The sequence below is a fragment of the Ruditapes philippinarum genome, unplaced genomic scaffold (assembly GCF_026571515.1).
Source record: "Ruditapes philippinarum isolate M1 unplaced genomic scaffold, ASM2657151v2 ctg6158_1_1_1_1, whole genome shotgun sequence".
NCBI lineage: Eukaryota > Metazoa > Mollusca > Bivalvia > Venerida > Veneridae > Ruditapes > Ruditapes philippinarum.
The window spans coordinates 20881-43265 of record NW_026855177.1 but is presented as its reverse complement, the minus strand read 5'-3'; the positions used below and the strand labels follow the sequence as shown (position 1 = coordinate 43265).

General features: G+C 32.4%; 1 protein-coding gene and 1 non-coding gene across 2 annotated transcripts; one reads left to right on the top strand and one right to left on the bottom strand.

Annotated features, from left to right (window-relative positions):
- Positions 1–1617: 1617 nt before the first annotated feature.
- LOC132742318 (Na(+)/citrate cotransporter-like) lies at positions 1618–17152 on the top strand. The gene is given in 14 exon segments (XM_060730684.1): positions 1618–1961; positions 3416–3565; positions 3993–4108; positions 4825–4961; positions 7866–7983; positions 8326–8526; positions 9171–9299; positions 10052–10147; positions 10613–10717; positions 11197–11291; positions 11769–11884; positions 12536–12697; positions 13009–13146; positions 13717–17152. Coding segments are annotated over 14 exon segments (1758 nt in total). The 5' UTR covers positions 1618–1859; the 3' UTR covers positions 13810–17152.
- Positions 16665–16737, bottom strand: Trnat-agu (transfer RNA threonine (anticodon AGU)). The gene has a single exon. It is a non-coding gene; the product is annotated as a tRNA-Thr (tRNA).
- Positions 17153–22385: the final 5233 nt, after the last annotated feature.

Here is a 22385-nt window from a genome sequence, read left to right as displayed (position 1 = left end):
GAATTAGTTTATGAATGTGAATGCTTGTTATCTTATACATGTATATGTATATGAACATCACATTTGCATCTACGGTGACATACATCTTTTATTTAGAACGTGCGCATGTTACAGTTTTACGTAGCCACGCAAAGGGTACGCTAGTGCATGTAAAACATATCTTGGGCCACGAAATGTTTTTTTTTCTCTCTTTTTTTCTTCTCATTTAGTTTATATTTCAAAAGCATATTTATACAATCAATCACATTTTACATGCAATATTGTATGACAAGATATGAAATACACCTGCTATTCACGTCCGCACGTCATATAGCTATCGCATGGCCGCGTAATTTTATCGCGTGAGCACGTACTGGATATCTCGTTACCACGTCATATTTGTCACCTGACCACGTATTAGCTATCTCGTGCGCACGTGCGCCACCACTAACATAACTACCATTATCTTGTCATAACTTTTGCTGTATATTCCGCTTTAAAGTTCGGCCGTGGTCAAGTGAAGAAGCGTTTGCTTGCGGGTTCGAAACCCAGCTGGATTCAGGGCCTGAGGTGATAAAGAAAATCTTCAAGCTCAAACACTGCATGACCAATGAAAATCCGAGATTTGAGACAATTCAAGGCCATTTCTACTCGAAGCAATTGACAGAATCTCCACATTAATATGATTTTGTGTAATATAGTATCTCTTCATATATAGATGCATTAAAAATGATTCCCCACATTCATATAATCTCGACACTGTTCTAGCCAGTACTACCGACATAATAGTAACACGTCAATCAAAATATCGTTTCTTATCACTTTAATAATGATCTTTGAATTTCAGGATTTTCATTGGTCAGTGAACATTCTGTAGGAGTTTCTGACCAATCAGATATCTGAGATCTGAGTTTTAGCGTAAAGTATTTCTTTAAAACCTCGGGCCCATGTTGAATGAAACGCTGAGAATACGCAATCTGGCTTACATACCCTAGCGCGCATTCGATTGACCTATAACTATATAACTTCCCCATCTACAAAAAGAAAAAACTTGTTTGTACGATGTCTATATTAATTCGAATTTAAGCCGCGTCATGACAAAACAAACATAGTGCGTTTGCGACCAGCATGGATCTAGACCAGCCTTCGCATCCGCGCAGTCTGATCAGGATCCATGCTGTTCGCTATAAGTTTCTCTACTTGCCATCCTGATCAGACTGCGCGGATGCGCAGGCTGGTCTGGATCCATGCTGGTCGCAAACCCACTATGTTGGTTTTGTCGTGACGCGGCTCATTTATTGCTTTTGATGGTTTGCGGCATATACATTTTGTATCATTTGATCAGTATATTAATTCATATATGTAGCCATAAATACCAGACGAAGCTTTGAACCGGATCCTCTTATTTAACTTTGTCCTTGAAGTAAAACGCATCATCTATTCTATTTTAGACATTTGCACATTACTTTTAAGTGTCTTCTTTTTTTTACTTTTGCACATAACCGTATGAATAAAAACCGGTAAGGAAATCCCTGCTGTTAAAACTGAAACTAAAAGTAAATGTTTATACTTGAAGTTATACTTTGAGCTCTAAGAATTTCCGCCCATGGTATATAAAATAAGTGTTGCTGTTTTTAGTGTATTCTCTTGCCTATTGCGCGTACACTTAATTTCATAATTTGAACTTTTTCATACTGAATATTATTTTGATTATTTTGCTAAAGTAGATATTGTTAAAATTATTATAAAAGTTATTACTTTATTACATTGCTCTCGTTTGGAAAAATGTATTAAATAGTTTTAACCAATATATTTTCTGGTGAACTATTACATGTTTATTTAGGATAAAAAGGTAGCTACATATTTCTCATAATTATATTATGGAGTACATATTGAGGACGATAGCGTCTCTAAGAAGCGTCATCATTGTTATAGCCACGCCTATTTTACTTCTTCCGCTCATTACAGTAATAGAAGGACAGGTACGTTTGTCGTAATATATAGAGGATATTCTTTTTTCCCTATAAATACAGGATTTATTTTCATCGAGTGGTATGAAAATAAATATTTCACAAGTGGCAGTAGCCACGAGTGAAATATGATATTTTCATATCACAAGATGAAAATAAATTCTGTATAAATAGAAAAAAGTTGAATTTTTTGTTAATTGTATACTTTTTCAATTTTTAACCTTATGAATAGGAAGAATTCTGATTAATTTTGTGTATTGGTTGAATTTAGAAGAACGTAGTCTGGAAAAATACCAGTGAAAATATGGAAAATATGTTTCATTACAGTGAAAAATAAAATTTTAACAGTGAGAACACAAAAATGAAAATACGCATTTTAATACATGTAGTATTTCATCAATATTTCCTAATATTTCATTGATAAGTAAATAATAAAGAAAAAATATTTTTAGATATATAAATTTTGTATATAACATTAAAATATCATTTTGATTACTTTGAATCATATTTGTACTTTGTATAAAAACCTTAATAAGAGTTACCAAGTGATGATATTTAGGGGAACTAACTCATAATTAATTAGGAGTTTTTCAGTACGGACTTCAAGTAATTGCATGAGTGCTAGATGGTGATAAAATAAGGTGATAAAATAGAAAAAAAGAAGAATCCTTGAGTAAAGATCGTTCAAAACGACAAAATTGAAATGGTACAGGCTCGGTTTGGTTGGACCTGTTTATGGTCTGTACTGAAAAAGGCCTAAACAGTTTTCAACATTTACTATGGAATCCTTTATGTGAGTTAGTACCATCCCAAGAAACGCGCCAAAATGTTAATAATGTGTTTGTGTGTGTTTGTGTCAGAAACGAAAAACAAATGTCTGAAACTGAATAAAGGGGATTTAACATTTTGGTTTATGAGCAACGTTTTTAAAAATGCAACATTTCTTTCTTTCTTTCTTTCTTTCTGTCTTTCTTTCTTTCTGTCTTTCTTTCTTTCTGTCTTTCTTTCTTTCTTTCTTTCTAAAAAATGAAAAATGATTATTGAAGCTTAATGGGCCTTTAATATATAAAAAGCTACAACAACCCATATTTAACTACCCTACCAGCTTAAAGAACGCCGGTGGTTCTACTCAGGTGCCTCATCATATGCAAAGGGGCACCTGAGGTCTTCCTTCACCAGTAAAGCTGGAAAGTGGCTATTATGACCGTTTACCAAACCAAACCAAACCAAACCAACCAAACAAAAAGAAGGTGCCCATCGAATATAAATGGATCATACATATTTCATCAATTAATACTATATCAAAATGTTTCACGTTATATTATAAAGTCACATCTCTCGTTATCTTTAATGCTTGCAAAATAAAATGCAAGAAAAAACATCGAATAACAACAAGAACCTTTCTTTGTCAATTGCTATTATACAATAATCCTTATAAGCTGTAAATGATTTAATCTAATTTACAGGAATCATCATGCGCCTATGTGATGTTGATAATGGCGGTATTCTGGATAACAGAAGCGCTTCCTATCAATGTAACTGCTCTACTTCCGGTTTTCATGTTTCCATTTGTTGGAGTTCTGTCGGCTGGCGAAGTTGCTAGCGTTTACTTCAATGTAAGGATGAAATGTTTATTCTGTATTTTTTCATAACATTAATTTTATCACACATAGCTACACACTTATTTAACACCATCGGTAATTCTTTTATAAACACTGAAGCCTTCAAACTATTCTTTCACAAATTCAGAAAATAAGATATTGAGATCCTTAAAAATAATGATCGACCGCTTGCATAGAAAAACAACCTTAACGTCATTTAGTTTTTTAGATTGACATATTGAATCAAATTGATAAAAACTTCTCAAAATTGCTTGATCGTTACTTATTCATAATTACTTATCTTTAACATTTTAAGGGTAAATCACTTCTTTGTTTTTAACGTCAATGTAAACGTTCACGTCTTTTGACGACAGTTGTAAAATGACATTAAGGGTCGTGTTTTCATGACGGCATTCAATTATCATAACATTATGTTATACAGAGTACAACATTGATGTTTATCGGAGGCATGGCAGTCGCTGTGGCAATAGAAGAGTGGTAAATACATAAACGAATAGCGTTAAAAACATTACTTACTATCGGAGCTCGACCAGTTTGGTAATTAAATGTTGTTAAATCGTCAAATTTAGGAAAATTAGATGTTTAATTAAGGACTCTGTGGCAAGGTGTTTACGGTTAAAATCCTGCCATGGACATTTTTATCTGACCAAGTAGCCTAAGGAAACGTTGGGAGTTCTACTCGGATGACCCTCTCGCGACACAAATTATGCACAAATTGTCTGTGCCATCCCCGTCATCTATAAACTTTTCACAGTTAGAGTGACTAAAATTGCAACAACAAAAAAAACCCCAGAAAAAACAACAACAAAAAACATACATTATACATATAAATAATAAAATAATTGCGTATGATTTCAAATCGTTTTGATTTTATACTAGTATTTATTAATTATCGACATTTTAAGATACAATTGTGCAGCGTGGAAACATGGTACAACGCTTATAGTAGGCACACGAATCTTCATATTAGATTAACTTCATTTGTCAAGAAAACTAGACTAGCAACAAGAAAACTAGACTAGCCAGTCTCATTACAATTATGGAAAATATTTATCACTCCTACACCCTTGCGCTGGATTGAAAAAGGAGCATACCATAAGACCGTCAATCTTGTCATATACCTTGTCAAGAATAGATAAATCTGTTTTTAATACAAAGTTATTACAGGAATCTATAGAACTGCTAAGAGTTAAAGTTATGTTAAAATACATCAAATGTCAAGAGAGTTTCTTGTAGTGATCACCTTTTTACAGGCTAATGTTAGGACTAATGCTGACGTCATGGTTCCTGTCTATATGGATCAGTAATACAGCGACCACTGCAATGATGTTACCAATAGTTGCTGCAATACTTCATCAGCTTAAACTTAATAAGAAGTTCAAGAAATCAGGTAAATAAAATGTCCTTGATGGGATGCCCTATTTCATATCAATTATAGTTATTTTATCCATTATCATCATTATCATCATCATCGTCATTATCATCATTATCATTAACACTATTTTTTATCATCATCATAGATATCATCGTAATTATGACCATCATCATCATAATTATTATCATTTTATCATATTTCTTCTTTCTTTTTAGCTCGACTATTCGATAAGAATAAGAAGAGCTAACCTAACGTCGGCGTCGGTGTCGGCGTCGGCGTAACCACTTTTTTGTAACACCTCACATATTTTCAAAGTCCATTGACATAACTATTGCTTTGAAACTTTGCACACTTGTTCACCATCATGACTCCAACCCGTAGACAGGAGGAGTTAACTCTATCAAACATTTTGACAGAATTATGCCTCTTTTTCGACTTAGAATTTACGTTAAAGTTTGCATACCACCTCAGATATTTTCATATTTCATTGTCATCTAGCTTTGAAACAAGTTGATAAACACTGCTTTTAGAGCATAATAGGACTCTGTCCAAGGCCTATAACATGTATTTGTAAAAAAATAGCCATTTGTGAACTTTAAAGTTTTACATTATCAAGGCTCTGTAACACCGCACTTTGGGGTCAAATGCACTTTGGGGTCCGACCCCAAAGTGCGTTAAACTTCGCACCGCACTTTGGGGTCCAACGCACTTTGGGGTCAAAATCGAGAAATTGACCCCAAAGTGCGTTAATATGCTACATAATAACGCACTTTGGGTTCAAGAGGTCTAAAGGTGTCATCTGAGTTCTGCCTAAATACTGAGTACTGACTTATTTTCTATCTGCGACATTGGAATATTTGAGGTGGTGTTCAAGATGGCGGCCAATACTTTATGATGCTTAAGTGATAAAAGTTTCATTAATTTTACCACTTGAAATATCTAAAAATTGTGTTCATATAACAAAATTACGGTGGCATAAAAGTGACATTTGCATTTTTTTTTAGTTTTGTATACATACTTTATTTTAGTTGTGCATACATATTTTTTTCAGTTTTGCATACATATTTTTTTAGTTTTGCATTCATATTTTATTTTTGTTTTTCGTTCATATTTTATTTTTGTTTTTCATACATATTTTAGCCAATAAAAACAGCCTTCAAATCTCAGAACAGCCCATAGTTGAGTATTAAAACTAGCACAGTGGTTTCGGTCACATTTCGGCCCATTGTCGGAATCGACCAGTCGTTTTCGGCCGGGAAGTCTGGTTTCGGCGACCCTTTCGGCCATTTTTTATAATTATATGTATTTTATATAATTATTGTTTTTTTATTATTATATACTATTATATTAGTGTCTATTTGGAAAGGGCTGTTGATTGGTGATCAGTTAAAATTCCATGAATATGCACCACTTAACCCCACCCCCTAAGAATAGCGGCGGGGGGGGGGGGGGCATTGACTTTAAACCAATCTGGAAACAAAGTGATCACCCGGAAGCATTAATCACAACAAAATAACATAAGAATTGCAGACTCGGTATTTGACTTCCATATACAATACTAATTCACTATAACTGTACTCATCATTGCCAAAAAGCAACAGATGAAAAAGATGGTTCAGGTAATTGGCCAATGTGTATTTTTTGGATAATATAGAAGAACATCAAAATAAAAAAGCTTTTAAGAAAAACAAATAAAAGCATAATGGACCTTTAAAACGTTATTTTTAACCCTAGGGGGATCGATACCCCAGAATCCCCTCTATACCCCCAGTGAGAATTTTACATTATTCTGAAGCTCCGCTCTTAATGTGCGACTACTTAAATAGTTGATATTTTTAGTACTGCATGTACGGATTACTACTTAAAGCCGCATCTACACCTAGTCAAGTTTCTTATGTGTCACATTTAGCTAAATAAATGGCTCTTTCAACATATTATCAGGCACATTTTTTACTGAAATATCTTACTAAGATTTCCCAGAATTTATACATTTGTCTATGCTAAGACTATATATTTCTTTTGAAATACATAATTGTATACATAATAAAATACATAAATACATAAATACATAAATATGTAAATGGGAAATTTGAGAAAAAATATTTTAAGCTTAATAATTGATACAAATTCTTTATTTGGTGATTTATTTGGTGAAAGTTCTTCACTTACTAATTAAGACCATTTAAATCCCTATTGATATACAATACAATACAATACTCTTACAATGATTCTACTATAATTCAGGGCACATGTTTGTGTCTATTTAATACCTTGTTTTTCGTTTACCATTGGCTTTGACTACAATATATTATTTAAAACATAATGAACATTAATTTTCTATGACCCCAAAGTGCGATCGTTTGCCTGATGTTAAAATATGCATATGTACCTGTTTAACGCACTTTGGGGTCGAAATTGGACCCCAAAGTGCGTAACGCACTCTGGGGTCGGACCCCAAAGTACGTTACGCACTTTGGGGTTTGACCCCAAAGTGCGTTTGACCCCAAAGTGCGGTGTTACAAGGCTCTTTTACACACTTAGAATAGTCGAGCATGCTGTCCTACCGACAGCTCTTGTTTTTATTTATATTATTATTTTTTGCGGCTCTGATGGTAGAAAGTAAGAAACGTATCATAAATGTTTGCAATTTACATGTGGTTTATGGAAATTCTGTCTGGACAGTAAAATGTTTTAGGTTCCTACATTAACTATGTGGAAGATGATGTCAATGTACACATGTTGTCAACATAAGCTTATGAATGTCCGCAAATTACACGTTAAAACAAATGCACATGAAAATGTACATGGAAGTCTGTCATTTTCCTGTTAACTTATCTATACATTTTTTACTACCATATTTCATATAAGAAATATTCTTGGCTATATTAAAAATGACCTTTATGTATATGTTAAATCAAGACCACAGTGATGAAAAGTTTGAAAACCAGGTAGAGCTGTTGTGTGTTCATAGTAAAGACAGTGATGCTCGTGTAGATTTGAACGCTCAAGCAGACGTGGAGATTCATGTTCAAGACGGGTATGATACATGTATATTATGGATATTATTAGAGTAGCTTTACAGAAAGGTTAAAATAATAAAAGTAATTTTTAATGATCTGACAGTTTTTGTGAAATGAATTCATGCCGTTTGTAGGAAGAATATACGAAACAACAACAACAACAACAACAACAACAAAAGTAAAAAAAAAAACAACAACAATAAACACAAAACTATTGTACAATTTTATTAGTTGAAAGAAATAAAACACTCGTAAGATATCTCTGATTTTCAGCTTGTTCATTTTATTTCTTTTACAAGTTGGAATAGCACTTATTGGCTTGAAACAAGTCCTTTTTTAATTACTTTTTTCTTCTAAAGAACTGGAGTAAACGCAGACGAGAATGATACAACTTTAAGCGCAGATGAAAACTTAGCAGACGACAATGATGAAGCAGACGAAGAATGGACTCGGATGAGCAAAGCTCTTTCACTATGTATTGCTTATGCAGCAAATATTGGAGGCACTGCTAGTATGACAGGCAGCACTCCTAATCTTGTGTTGAAAGGACAGCTCGAAATGTATGTTATAATGCCATTCATGTATTTTCTTTTAATTTTCATGTATACTTTGTTAATCAATTATGTTGACAAGAATAATATAACGATTATGAATAATATATTTCATGTATCTGTTCCAGATAAGAGTTGACCTTATCTTTTGGTACTCAAAGTGGAAACAATTTGCCCCAGAAATTCTTTGATTTTTATTTCTCAAATAATTGTTAGTATTCTTTTATAGTTTCCAACAATTTACTCATTGGCCAATTACCTGAACTGTTTTCTTCTTTTTCTGTTGCTTTGTGGCAATTGGTACATTAATATTGATTTAGTATTTTGTATTGAAGTCAAAATACTATTTTATTGACATTTTGCTACTTTTATGCCCTATAATTTTATATTTAGTCCTATTTTCTTCAGGTAACCAGCATCTAACATACTCTAAAATCATCATTTAAACGTTATAAAACGTTATAATGACCTTTCTAAAGAAGTAACAATTTATTCATTTCTGACGCACATAATGTACGTTTAAGATACCTAGCGTTTCCAAAACTGTATCTTGAATTCATTGTCTGTATATAGATCTGTATCATCTACATTCTTCAAATCTGTACTACAAATAATCTTGGAATATAATTTTAACATGTAATTCATTCTCCAAGGGTGTACGAGAAATTTGGAAGAGAGTCTCCAGTCACATTTGGAGGTTGGTTGCTCTTTGGTATACCTACTTCATTCACAATCATCATACTATCATGGCTTTGGTTGCAAGCCTATTTTCTTAGGTGCAGGTAATTTCAACTTTTACTTTTATCTATATTGTAAACAGTGTTAAATAGGAATAGACTTAATTTCTGACACCATTGTCTTTTAACAAGTAACTAAAATTAAATTGAGATATATTTTGTATCAAAGAAAATACCTGAGTGTAACGAGATTTATTCAATGACTTAGTAGAATCCCGTCGGAAGTATTATTTATTGTAAGAGGCATATTATCGTTCGATTTATTCTACAACCAAACCAGTTTGGATTATGCTAGTTTGATGATCAAGACCCCAGCCTAATTATCAAAATGGCGGGCACAATTCAAAATGGCCGCCAAGATGGCCACCAAAGTCGGGTATTAGTTATTAGCCATTTTGACAGTTAGTGATTTTGCATTGTGACATTCCGGAAACAGGTACGATAGGAAAGAATTTGACATTAACCGGTACCCTGCTATATACCTTAAAAGGATTTGTCTAATTTTCAATCTCGACAAAACCATTTATCCATATATACATTTATATTTGTCATTAAAAATATTCACTGACTAAATAGTTACGACATTGAGTACGGTCCGGTATGTCAAATAGATATTTCAGAGCAGAGTTATTCACACTTGCAAGTTTCTGTGTTAAACGTTTGGACATACATTCACCCAGATCACTCACTAAATTGGACAGAATAGATATTGTAGGCACTTTTAAAGCTTTGTTTGCGCTATTAATTTTAAATACTAATATTAATATCTAATCAGTCACGTGATTATTTTATTTCAGAGGTTGGTCAGGATGTTGTTTGAAGAAAGGCAATGTCGATGAAACAGTGATCAGACAAATTCTGAAAAAGCAGTACAAGAAACTTGGATCATTTAGGTGATTATATGATCATTCGGATATATGATCGTTTGGTTGATGACTTGAAACGATTCATTAAATTCATATCATAACGTTAAATAATCGAGTACCAGAATCAATATGTGTCCAGATAAGAAACTCTAATTTCAACTTATGTTTCTTTGATACAATTAACGGACGGATTCGATTATCTAATCTTTGTTTTTTATGATTTTCTTTATTCTGTTGTCTGACAACATTTATTCTTGTATTTGAATAGTTTTAAATGTCTGCAAAATACAAATCTTCTACACAAAACCTCGGTTGTTTTGGTTTCAAGTTATAGTTTTAAATGCTATAATTACAGTCTATATCATATGGTGATTCCCTGGCATTTGTTAAATGCATTATTTATTATTATGTTCTAGATAATTCACAAAAAAAAATCACAATTTACAAATATTGATAAACATGTACATGTATATTAATATACATGTATTTCAGTTTCGGACAGGTTGCCGTCCTTTTGCATTTAGTGGCTATAGCGATGCTATGGATAACACGTGACATGGGAGGCTCTTTTGGTTGGTCAAATCTGTTCAAAGATAAGTGAGTATCTATTTCTTCGTTTTATGGTGGAAAACTAAAGTGAACATTCCAGAAATACTTCATAAGAATATCCAAGTGATTACTCTAATGCTAACAACCTCTTGAAAAACATGGAAATGGAAGCAAAATGTGAGTGAAACTTTTAAACGGGGGCTCCAATCGCTTTGAAATGGACATGAGGACATAGCTCTCTCTAAGACGAATCAACCGGTTCAATAAAACTAAACAATTTCAAAATGGTAGTTAGCTCATTATAAGACTAAGTTGACGATATGTAAAGTTGAGCAAACAGCAGTAAAAAGTCGGATCATATTGCATAGATGGTATACACAGGTCAGTCAATATCTACGTTTGCACACCAATGGTAAAGGGGTCTTTGCTAAGAGAACAAAAACCTTCAAAGTTAAATAACTCTTATATTGAGACGGTTTTTTTGGCTTCCGTAAAACTAATATGTTATACAATAATTATTATTTCAGGTTTATAAGAGATTCAGTACCAGCAATATTTGTAGGTTGTTTATTATTCATTTTCCCATCACAAATACCCAGACCGGAAATGTTTCGTAACCAAGGTATGTCAGTTTTTTTTAAGTTCTTAGGTAATTTTATGATTTTTTTAAAAACATGATGTTCGACTATGAAAATTCTCTTACTGGGTGTCTTTAACTTTTTCTGATTAAAAATATTTTGTAAACCTAGTCGTATTTATCAGCGGGCTGTGGATAGTTATACAGTTCTTATACTCTTCATAAAGATATAAAAAAAAAACACAAACACAAAGAAAAATGTTTACATGTATTTTTCTTTCATTTTAGTTTGATATAGATATGTACATGTGCACATACTTAATTGCAATAAGTTGAAATGAATTGAATATTTTTATAATTGTAACAAGTTTGTTACTTACGCATCTAAGCTTTCCAAAGAATGAGTAAATTTGAGCAATGCAATCAAATACCAGGTTTGTAAGTCCCAGGGATGAATCACAAAATCGTAATTTGTTATTTGCAGCGGGGCAATTTAAATATAAATGATATGAATGTTTTCAGGGTCTAGATACCGGAAGTTAAAGCCGTTATTGACGTGGAAGGCATTCAATGAGAAGATGCCGTGGGGTGTGGTTTTTCTTCTGGGAGGAGGATTTGCAATGGCAAAGGCTGCTCAGGTAGATGATTAAAATAATTTTGATTATTGTATATAATTTGTCCCTCTTCTAATTTATATTATTATATAAAATGTCCACCATTAACTTCGGCTAATGCCTAGGTTAACATCACTTGGCTCGGGTGATACTTTCGTTCTTTTACCCTCACTAAGTTGTGCTTTTTATGTACTTCTTAAAAGGGGCCCGTGGCCAAGTGGTTAATGTCGTTGACTTCTAACCACTTGCCTTTTACTGCTGTAGCTTCGATCCGCTCCATCGTTTTTGAATTCTTTCATATGAGAAAGCTATCTAGCTAGCTCACGATACGTCGTTAGTTCTACTTAGGTGCCCGTATGTGCCTGAAATAATTCACAAAGGGACATCTGAGGTCTTCCTCCACCAGTAAAGCTGGAAGTCGCAATATGGCCTATACTGTGTTGATGCGACGTAAAACCCAACCAAAAATGTACCCCCCTTTTCCATCAGTATTGAAAATATACCCATATTTATGCATTACTCTTTTGAGCGCATAATTACAAATCTAAAACTGATTTTTTACGAGCGAACATTTTTACTCTTTGATCACAGGGCTTTGAGAGTTGTTATATAATGTTCTTTTACCCAAAGAATTTATGAGAAACAGTTTATTGCTAAAAAGTATTTGAAATTTAGGTATCTGGACTATCGGCTTGGATCGGGAGCCAGTTATCAGGTCTGGTGCATTTAGATGCATGGGTGCTCAACCTGGTTCTCTGTTTCGTCATAGCAGCGGCAACTGAAGTTACAAGCAACACAGCCACGACGTCATTAATGTTACCAATCTTAGCAGACTTGGTATAGAACATCTTTTTATCTCTATGTTGAAACATTGGATTTGTTCGTAATTTACTTATTTTTAATGTTTTGCATATATGTTAATGTGATGTCATTTCACGTCATTTTTGCGTTATACAAACACACCGTTAAGACGCGTTAAATACACTATAAGCATGTCAAGGGAAAGCGATTCATTTTACCGTCAACAGTTCTTTTTTGGATATGTGATAAATAGAATATGATATATATATTTTGTCGTGACACGGCTCATATATATTTGCATTTATATATACATTTATTATAATAAGTGATTTGTATAATTATTTCAGTCGATCTCTATCGGTTTGGAGCCAGTTTATTTGATGTTCTCAGCAGCCGTCGCCGCCTCGTTCGCGTTCATGCTGCCTGTAGCCACGCCCCCAAATGCTGTCGTTTTCTCATACGGCTTCATCAAAGTCGTAGACATGGTATCTGTTTATAATTTATGGCGCTTGGTATTTCATTACAACATAATAAATGATGTATTCATTCGTATTTTATGGTCCTTGCTGGAACGACAGAGTTTGTACTGTTGTTCTGCGAACATGTTTTACATAAACCATGCCATATGCGTTCGGCAAGTTACATAATATACGGTTCCCCTAGAAGAGAGCTTCTTTTATGACACTGGCCCTTCATGGTAATATTGCCACCCCATCATCTTTATTAACAAATTTTGGCGGGTGCGTTTACGAAAACATCTTGTGTTTATTTTTTAACGTCTCAGTTCAGGTTGTTGTATTTATGTTATTCACATAAATAAATGAAATTAATTTTCAGAATTAAGTACACTTTTAGTCTTTTATTATTTTTTTTATTCATTTCAATTTATTTTTTAGAAGGGGGATTCGGTTGGAGGACGTCATATTTTATATCACTGTTATAAATAAACAACTAATTAAATAAATAAACAACTGATTAAATAAATAAACAACTGATTGAAAAAATAAACAACTATTAAGATGATTATATTTGAAACTTTTTTTTGTTTATTTCAGGTTAAAGCCGGTTTTGTACTGAACATTATAGCAGTGATGGTTCTAGTCGCCAGTAATGAATTCCTAGGAAAACTTATTTTTCAAAACATGTGATACTAGTATTAGTAGAGAAAAATAACATAATTTATTTCATCAGAAATTTGTACTGATTTAAAATAGAGTATTGTAAAGTATACACACATTCATATATTGGATACAATTTTTATTGACGGGGTTCGCTGTTAGAAAGATATGGAGAATAAAGATTAAAGACAATTTCATAATTATGTATTGATGTTTGATTACTTTTGTTTTGTTATAGAATATATAAGAACATGATTATATTATCATGCCAGACTGCCAAGTATAATATCACTTTAGCATCTATGGAAAGCCATGGCTGTCTGATATTGTTCTTTTTCAATTTATGTAACCATTTGGATAATATATGAGTTCACTTCGACTATGTATGAATTGAAAACACCTTCTTATTTAACCGGAATCAATTTTATTAATCCACAGTTACAATATATGAAACCATACTGTCAGTGTATGAAACCGAGTTAGCAATATATAAGTTGATTTTCTCAATATATGATTCCAATTCTTCAATATATGGTACCAAAGTAGTCATGTATGGAACCAGATATCCTTATATGAAACCGAATTATCAATATATTAATTCATTTTTACAATATATGAAACCATTTTATCAATGTATGGAACCAAAGTAGCAATATATGAGTTTGTTATACCAATTATTCAATATATGGAACCAAAGTAGCAATGTATGGAACCAGATGTCCTTATATGAAACCAAATTATCAATATATTAATTCATTTTTACAATATATGAAACCATTTTATCAATGTATGGAACCAAAGTAGCAATATATGAGTTGGTAATTACAATATATGATACCAATTATTCAATATATGGAACCAAAGTAACAATGTATGGAACCAGATGTCCTTATATGAAACCGAATTATCAATATAATAATTCATTTTTACAATATATGAAACCATTTCATCCATGTATTGAACCAAAGTATCAATATATAAGTCGAATATCACATTATATGATACCAGGTCTTCAATATATGGAACCAAAGTAGCAATGTTTGGAACCAGATGTCCTTTTATGAAACCGAATTATCAATATATTAAATCAATTTTACAATATATGAAACAAGTTTATCAATGTGTGTAACCGGAGTAGCAATATATAAGTTGATTTTCACTTTATATGATTCCAGTATCAATATATGATACCAAAGTAGCAATATATTGAACCAAAATGTCATTATATTGACGGGACTTTTTTTAAAGACTGTATTCTATCCTTGCACAGGTATTACAGTTTCGCGCCAATATTCAAAAGACCAGCGTGCTTCACTAATTGCATACTGCACATTTTCTAAATAAGGAAATATTTGAATTTAACGTCACATTCACTTCAAATGGGCTGGACAGGCAGAACTTATCGTTATATATGTACGAGATGTATGTCATAATTTAAGCTATTGTGTCGTACTGACCATTAACAAAAATATATTTAAAAAATAAGTTCATCTCGACCTTTACCTTTGATCAAAAAATGGGCATGGCCAGTAGTACACATCAAGGTTAATCTACTCACAAAGTTTAAAAACAATCAGTCAAATAATAATTGATTTCATGAAAAAGTGTATGCATTGTAATAACAGAACCCAGTGACCTCGGCCTTTGACTTGTTGACATGAAAATAGGCTACTTTGGTTCCATATAATGAAAATTGCTATCATAGACTGTAACATCAACTTATATACTGCTACTTTGGTTCCATACATTAATAAAATGATTTCATATATTGTAAAAATGACATAATATATTGATAATTCGGTTTCATATAAGGGTATCTGGTTCCATATATGGCTTCTTTGGTTCCATATATTGAAGAACTGGTATTATATAAAGTGATAATCAAGTCATATATTGCTACTTTGGTTCCATACATTGATAAACTGGTTTCATATATTGTAAAAATGAATTAATATATTGATAATTCGGTTTCATATCAGGACATCTGGTTCCATACATGGCTATTTTGGTACCATATATTGAAGAATTGGTATCATATAATGTAATAACCAACTCATATATTGCTACTTTTGTTTCATAAATTGATACATTGGTTTCATATATTGAAAAATGAATTAATATATTGATAATTCGGTTTCATATAAGGACATCTGATTCCATACATGGCTACTTTGGTACCATATATTGAAGAATTGGAATCATATATTGAGAAAATCAACTTATATATTGCTAACTCGGTTTCATACACTGACAGTATGGTTTCATATATTGTAACTGTGGATTAATATAATGGATTCCGGTTAAATAAGAAGGTGTTTTCAATTCATATATAGTCGAAGTGAACTCATGTATTATCCAAATGGTTAAATAAATTGAAAAAGACTAATATCAGACAGCCATGGCTTTCCATAAGCATCCTTAGTAATATGTATTCATATAATTAAACATTTAAGTGTTATACAAGTATTTATGTGCAACAATGTGCAGTGGAAACTTTGGTACTGCACTTGACTGACTCACTGAAAATAAAACGTTTGTGTTCCTATTGAAGTTATACGATTATTATACTGTACTTTAAACATACGTATGTAAACTATTTCTCAAAGTTAAAGGGACACTACTGAGTTTTTGTTTTTGTTTTAAATTATTTGTATTGACAAGATGGCACTGGAAATATTTGTTCAAGTTTTGGTATATTATTCTTCATATTAATTCTCATGAACTATACTCGGACAAAGCAGAAGTGGGATCGAATATTTCAAATGAGCGCTGTAATGTATTCATAATTGATGGGTCAATAAAATCTGACTGTCCGTCAGACCAGTTACATTTTATAATGTTATGCAACAACAGTTTTTCACAAAGATTCAAAAAAATTCACTATAAGGCTCCAGAGGGGATCGAACCCTCGACCTCCTGTTTACTAGACAGGCGCTCTAACCACTGAGCTATGGAGCCGATATGGTTATATCTGTAAATATAAGAGTAGTATCTACTGTATCAACGATAACGCTAACAATAATGCAATTCTTACTTTTAAAGCTATTAATTACAATGTCAATAATTTTCAAGAAACACGTTAAGACAAGAATGTTTATGTCACAAAGTTACGTAATGTTGTCTTTTGGCCTAGAATAAATATTTTTCTGTGGTACACGTTACATAGGTTTCCTTAATTTACATTATATGATCGTGCAATCTCTGATTATGTGCAATATTATATTTTTGTCTCATGTAATGATATATAAGGTTAATAACCTCAAAGTTATCCATCTTTTACGATAACTTCCATGCTATTTTCTTGTTTGTAAAATACCTATTGAGCGGAGTTATACTTAACTTATAGTTGAGTATTATTTCAACCACTCTTATTTTGAAAAAAAAAAAACAACTAAAATTCAAATGTCTTAAAATGATACTCATGGAGTGGATATAGTTAAAGATTGTTATCTTCTGGTAATTTGTCCAAAGTTAAAATAGTTAACTACATGACCATGGTCAGTAAGAAACATTTCTGTAGACAACTTTAGAAACTACTGGGGGTTTGACAGTACAACTGTCAGAATGTTTAACATTAGACATGTATGTTTTATTAAATTGACTCCAAATATCTTATTATTTATTACAATAAACGCTGATCCAAATAAATTGTATACCTTATTTGCTTTCAGTTTGTCTTGTATATAAATCACTGTATGAAATTTGATTCTGCCTTACGGTTAACTTTTATTTTATCGAAACAAATTTCAAGAGTGTATTAATCTGAATCTGAAACTGCTTTGTGTTTCGTCTTACATGTTAGAATTATTTTCACTCGAATCATTCATGTGAAGATTCCCATACAATTTACAATGAAATCCATGTCCACAGTCCTTTCATTTAATTTTCGTAAAATGTGTATCTCGTATAAATCATCCAAAAAAAATTTTTTTTTGTATTTGTTTACAGGCTGAATACATAAATTGAATTGAATTGATATATTGTTTGTGACACTGTAATCATGAAATTTATCATTATGAAGAATGAATAAACATATTTTGACACTACTCTCTGACTTATATCCTCTAAGTCCGCCGCCGTAAGGTTGGCTCAGCTCGTACAGTGTTCGTCATGTGCAATCGCAAAGAGTTGACAGTTCATCACTGAATTGACACTTTTCATTGCTTCTCATGAACATACTCCTTCTGTTTCAATGTCATATTCTTGGCCATCGATTCCAATACTACTATAAAGCCTGTGCGAATGGACATGAAAAGTGGAAGGACTTTCGTCATCCTTATTAACTTACTCAGTCAATCAAATAGCCTTTGAATATATGCGATTTCAAGATTGTCTTTCATTAATCCCCTTGCTAAGAACTTTTAGTATATTTTCCATTCTGCTTGCAGAATTTTTTTATGCGTAAAACATGTGTCACAATTTATTCAAGCATGTCCATAAAAAAAAGTACAAGAGCTACATTGGAACAAATTTGTACCATTGGAATTGGAAAATATCTCACTGGGACATGGTGTATGCATAATATTCATTTTTTAAAGATATATTAAATCAATTAGTAAATACGATTAGCAGTGACCTTATGTTACCTTTAACGAATGTCACGTGATCACCACACATGGTATATATTTTGCCGATGTGCTTTGATATAGTTTTTCCGAGCAATTAGGCTTATCATTTCAAAGACAGGGCCATTGCGAACAACTGACAACTTATTAAATTTGAAATCTGTTTTGCTTATAGAATAAAGGGGAAAAAACTCTATAGAAATAATATGACAGTAACATTTAAAAAATGACAAACAGGATGTCAATTTGATATTATGTCGGGAGTAATTCAACAATAAGTATTTGCTTTCAATTTTATTTACTTCATTTACAAAAAAATATATAATATGGCGCCCTGCGAAGCAAAAAGACGACGTGGCACAAATCAGCCACCATAAGTTACTTTGTATGTTTAATAATGTTATTTACAAAATAATTTTACCATAAATTTTTAAGCAAACACATTTTTCCTGCTCTTTATCGTAAAGTAAATGCAAGGGTTTTGTACTATTTTTTTACAGCGTGTCAATAGGGTGTGTTTGTTTGCGTACACATGTACCTTTGTTCGATTAATCGAATAATCTTGTAGAATCAAGTCTGTCAATAAAGCATATTTTTGTACAGTATTTACATCATTTATTCTAAATTTTTATTTCATTTATTCAAATTGATAGTGTAAAACTCTGTAAATTGATAAGCATTATGCATTTAAATTTCATATAAATAATATAATCACACGATTTAGAGTGACGGCTTTTTAACGAAACTGCCATCGTTCCATTATATAACAGCCCGTGACCGCCCCTTCCCATTACCTCATTGTGTGATTTGATATAATTTCTTATTTCTTTATTTGTTTTCCACATTTTTTAACATTTCAGATAAAAGCCAAATAGATTCATTTCTAAACGGGTACAAACTGATAGATTATATCAATTTAAATATGAGTATCTTTATCACCCTCCGCAACGATTATGCACTCTCCCATCGGACCCATTTTACTTTATTCCTCGACGGTGCCCATCTGGGTGTCTTCCAAATGTGTGTTTATGTTGTTGGGACTGCATTCCACGAATATTGCTCACCTTTGTGATCTTCCTCTAAATATTCTGATCTTCCTTCTTATATTATCACAAGAAAATTGAATAACAAAATATAATTATTATTATAACAGAGACTCTGTACTTAGAACATTAAGTACTAAATATTTATTCAAAAATCTCAATAGAAACTAACAAGGTCATAATCGACAGTTGTAACATAATTTTATTCTTCTTTTATTATACTATTATCTTCAGCATCGATGTAACATACTTTCATTACTCATAACAGATGCAATGTACGGTTACGGACAGCAAATTTTCACCTACAATGTTTTAGATATCATAAACCACGTCTTCTTGTATATTGGTCATGACCTGACTTAAATAAAAATAATTTTAGTAGTGTTGTTCTTGTTTTGTTTTTGTTTTTTTAGATCACAAAGCAGACTTTAGTTTATCAGTCGCAATAATAACGTAAATCAATTTAGATTTATTTGAATATTTTATGAGCATTTTTGTAATCCGACAAATTTACTTAACTCTGTGTTATTTCATATCTTTATACTTCAATATTATACACTTAACAAAAGTTCTAACCGATCACTTTTTAAATTTTGATTATTTTATAACGGGTCAATAGATCCTTATAAAATTTTGCAGAGGTGATTTTTTGTGTCATTTTCTACCGATTTGTGGAATGAAAAATAATTTAATACGGTTCCATGCACTCACGCGGGAGACAGGGTGCGGTTTACACATTTTGGCACGAAATGTTCCTGCAGAGCGTGGTGAGTATTAAATTTTACATTGCATAAATCCTTGCTAACGTTATAAGTGAAAAAACATAAAACGTGGCACGAATGTCGATGCAGGATCATGCTGTACCAGTTGGAATGTTGAGTCAGACAGGTGACTGGCTGTTCATAAAAAATATTTTTTTTTAAATATAGTAAAGTATTATTAAAATAGAAATATGTTATAATTTTATTATTCTCAATGTGTTCATTCTCTTCGAAATAAAATAAAAGTCAGACCTATTGGTGTTATTCTTTTTCATATATAAGCGAAAACTCAGGGTGATCGGTTAGAACTTTTGTTCAGTGTAGTTTCATTATTAAAATGTTTAGGTATATAATATAAGAATCTCCTAAATAAATACACGTGATTTGCACTTTGATTATTCTACCCTGAAGTGTTTACCTAGAAATGAGAACATGCATTTACGTAGGCAAATCTTTAATTACAGTTAAACTTCGTTCGCTCGAACTCGGATCGCTCGAATACCTCCCTTCGCTCGAACTCATCGCCCAGTCCCGGCAAAATTCCTTTATAATATATACTGTTCTACCTCGGATCGCTCGAACACCCATCGCTCGAACTCTCGACTTCAAAAAGCTTGTCCGACCAATAACTTAAGATTCCTTTGACCCACAGTCTTCATATTTGGCATGGAAGCTAGTCATGATAAGTAGATGACCTCTATTGACTTTGAGGTCACCAGGTCAAAGGTCAAGGTCACAGGGGCATTGACTTCAAAAAGCTTGTCCGCCCAATAACTTAAGATTCCTTTGACCCACAGTCTTCATATTTGGCATGGAGCTTAGTCATGATTAGTAGATAACCCCTATTGACTTTGAGGTCACCAGGTCAAAGGTCAAGGTCACAGGGGCCTTGACTTCAAAAAGCTTGTCCGCCCATTAACTTAAGATTCCTTTGACCCACAGTCTTCATATTTGGCATGGATGTTGATCATGACTATAAGGTGACCCCTATTGATTTTGAGGTCACTGGGTCAAAGGTCAAGGTCACAGGGACCTTGACAAAAAAAAAGCTTTTCTTCTCAATTGCTAAAGAATGTCCTGTCCGCAATGTATTGATTTTGACATTTTCACATTTGAAGCATGTAGAATACATAACTTAGCAATGCACTGGCTTAGTAACCTCAGATTTGGCAGGGAGGTTGTCCTTGAGCTCTAAATGGCCACTGTTGATTCTGACAAAGTGGTATGCGGGGGTATTCACGCCATCATAGTGGCAGTTCTAGTTATTTTTATTTTTATTTTTTTTTTTTTTTAAAGAAGAAAAAATACTTGGTTTTATTTTTAAGTAACTTTGTACATATGTCCAGTATGTTAGATTTGTTGTAAAGTTATGTATAGTCTCTTATAACTCATCTATGAGTGGCATTTATGTACAATGTCGTAGGTTTTATATTTGTATTATTTTAATATTGTACATGATGATGAGACTTTAATAAACTATCTTATCTTATCTTATCTTATCTCGAACCTGATCTCCGGTCCCTTCGGCAGAAATATAGTGTAAATCACACCTTTTCGGTCGAACTCAGAGGTCGAAATGTTCTAAATAATTGACAGTCGGCGACACATGTTTTTAACACCTCGTGATCGTGACAAAGGCAATTATGGTTAATTGGTACAAAATAAAAGGTGTTTTACCGATTTGTTTGTTATGATACAATTGTTTATTTGCAGTCTTTAGTAACGATAAAAAGAAAGTAACTCCTGAAATGCCCAAAGTAAATAAATAAGTAAATGACGTTTACCCGGACGGCTTTAATTACAACCGTGGTTCATGTAACGTGAATTGTAACAGTGTAATCTATTTATAGAATGATACGTGTGTTTATTTTAGTAAATGACTACAAATAGATGCTGCTGTAAAATGTTGTTTTTTATATTTTATCGATTCATTGTTTAAAATAAAATTCACCCAATAATAAACTTGAACACTGTTCACAGTTTAGATAATGATCGCCCGATCGAACTCAACCAATTACAATATGCATGAATATAGATTAACACCGTGCACCGTTAATAGTGTTTTCAATAGGATAATAATTCTTAATATGACGTATTCGACAAACAGATGTACTTAAAACAGTTTTATTAACGTATTTATCATTTGACCGATATAAACTGGAAAACCAATTTTAAGCCTATGTTCTATTTAATTATTGTTCAACCTCGGTTCGCTCGAACTACCGATCGCTCGAACA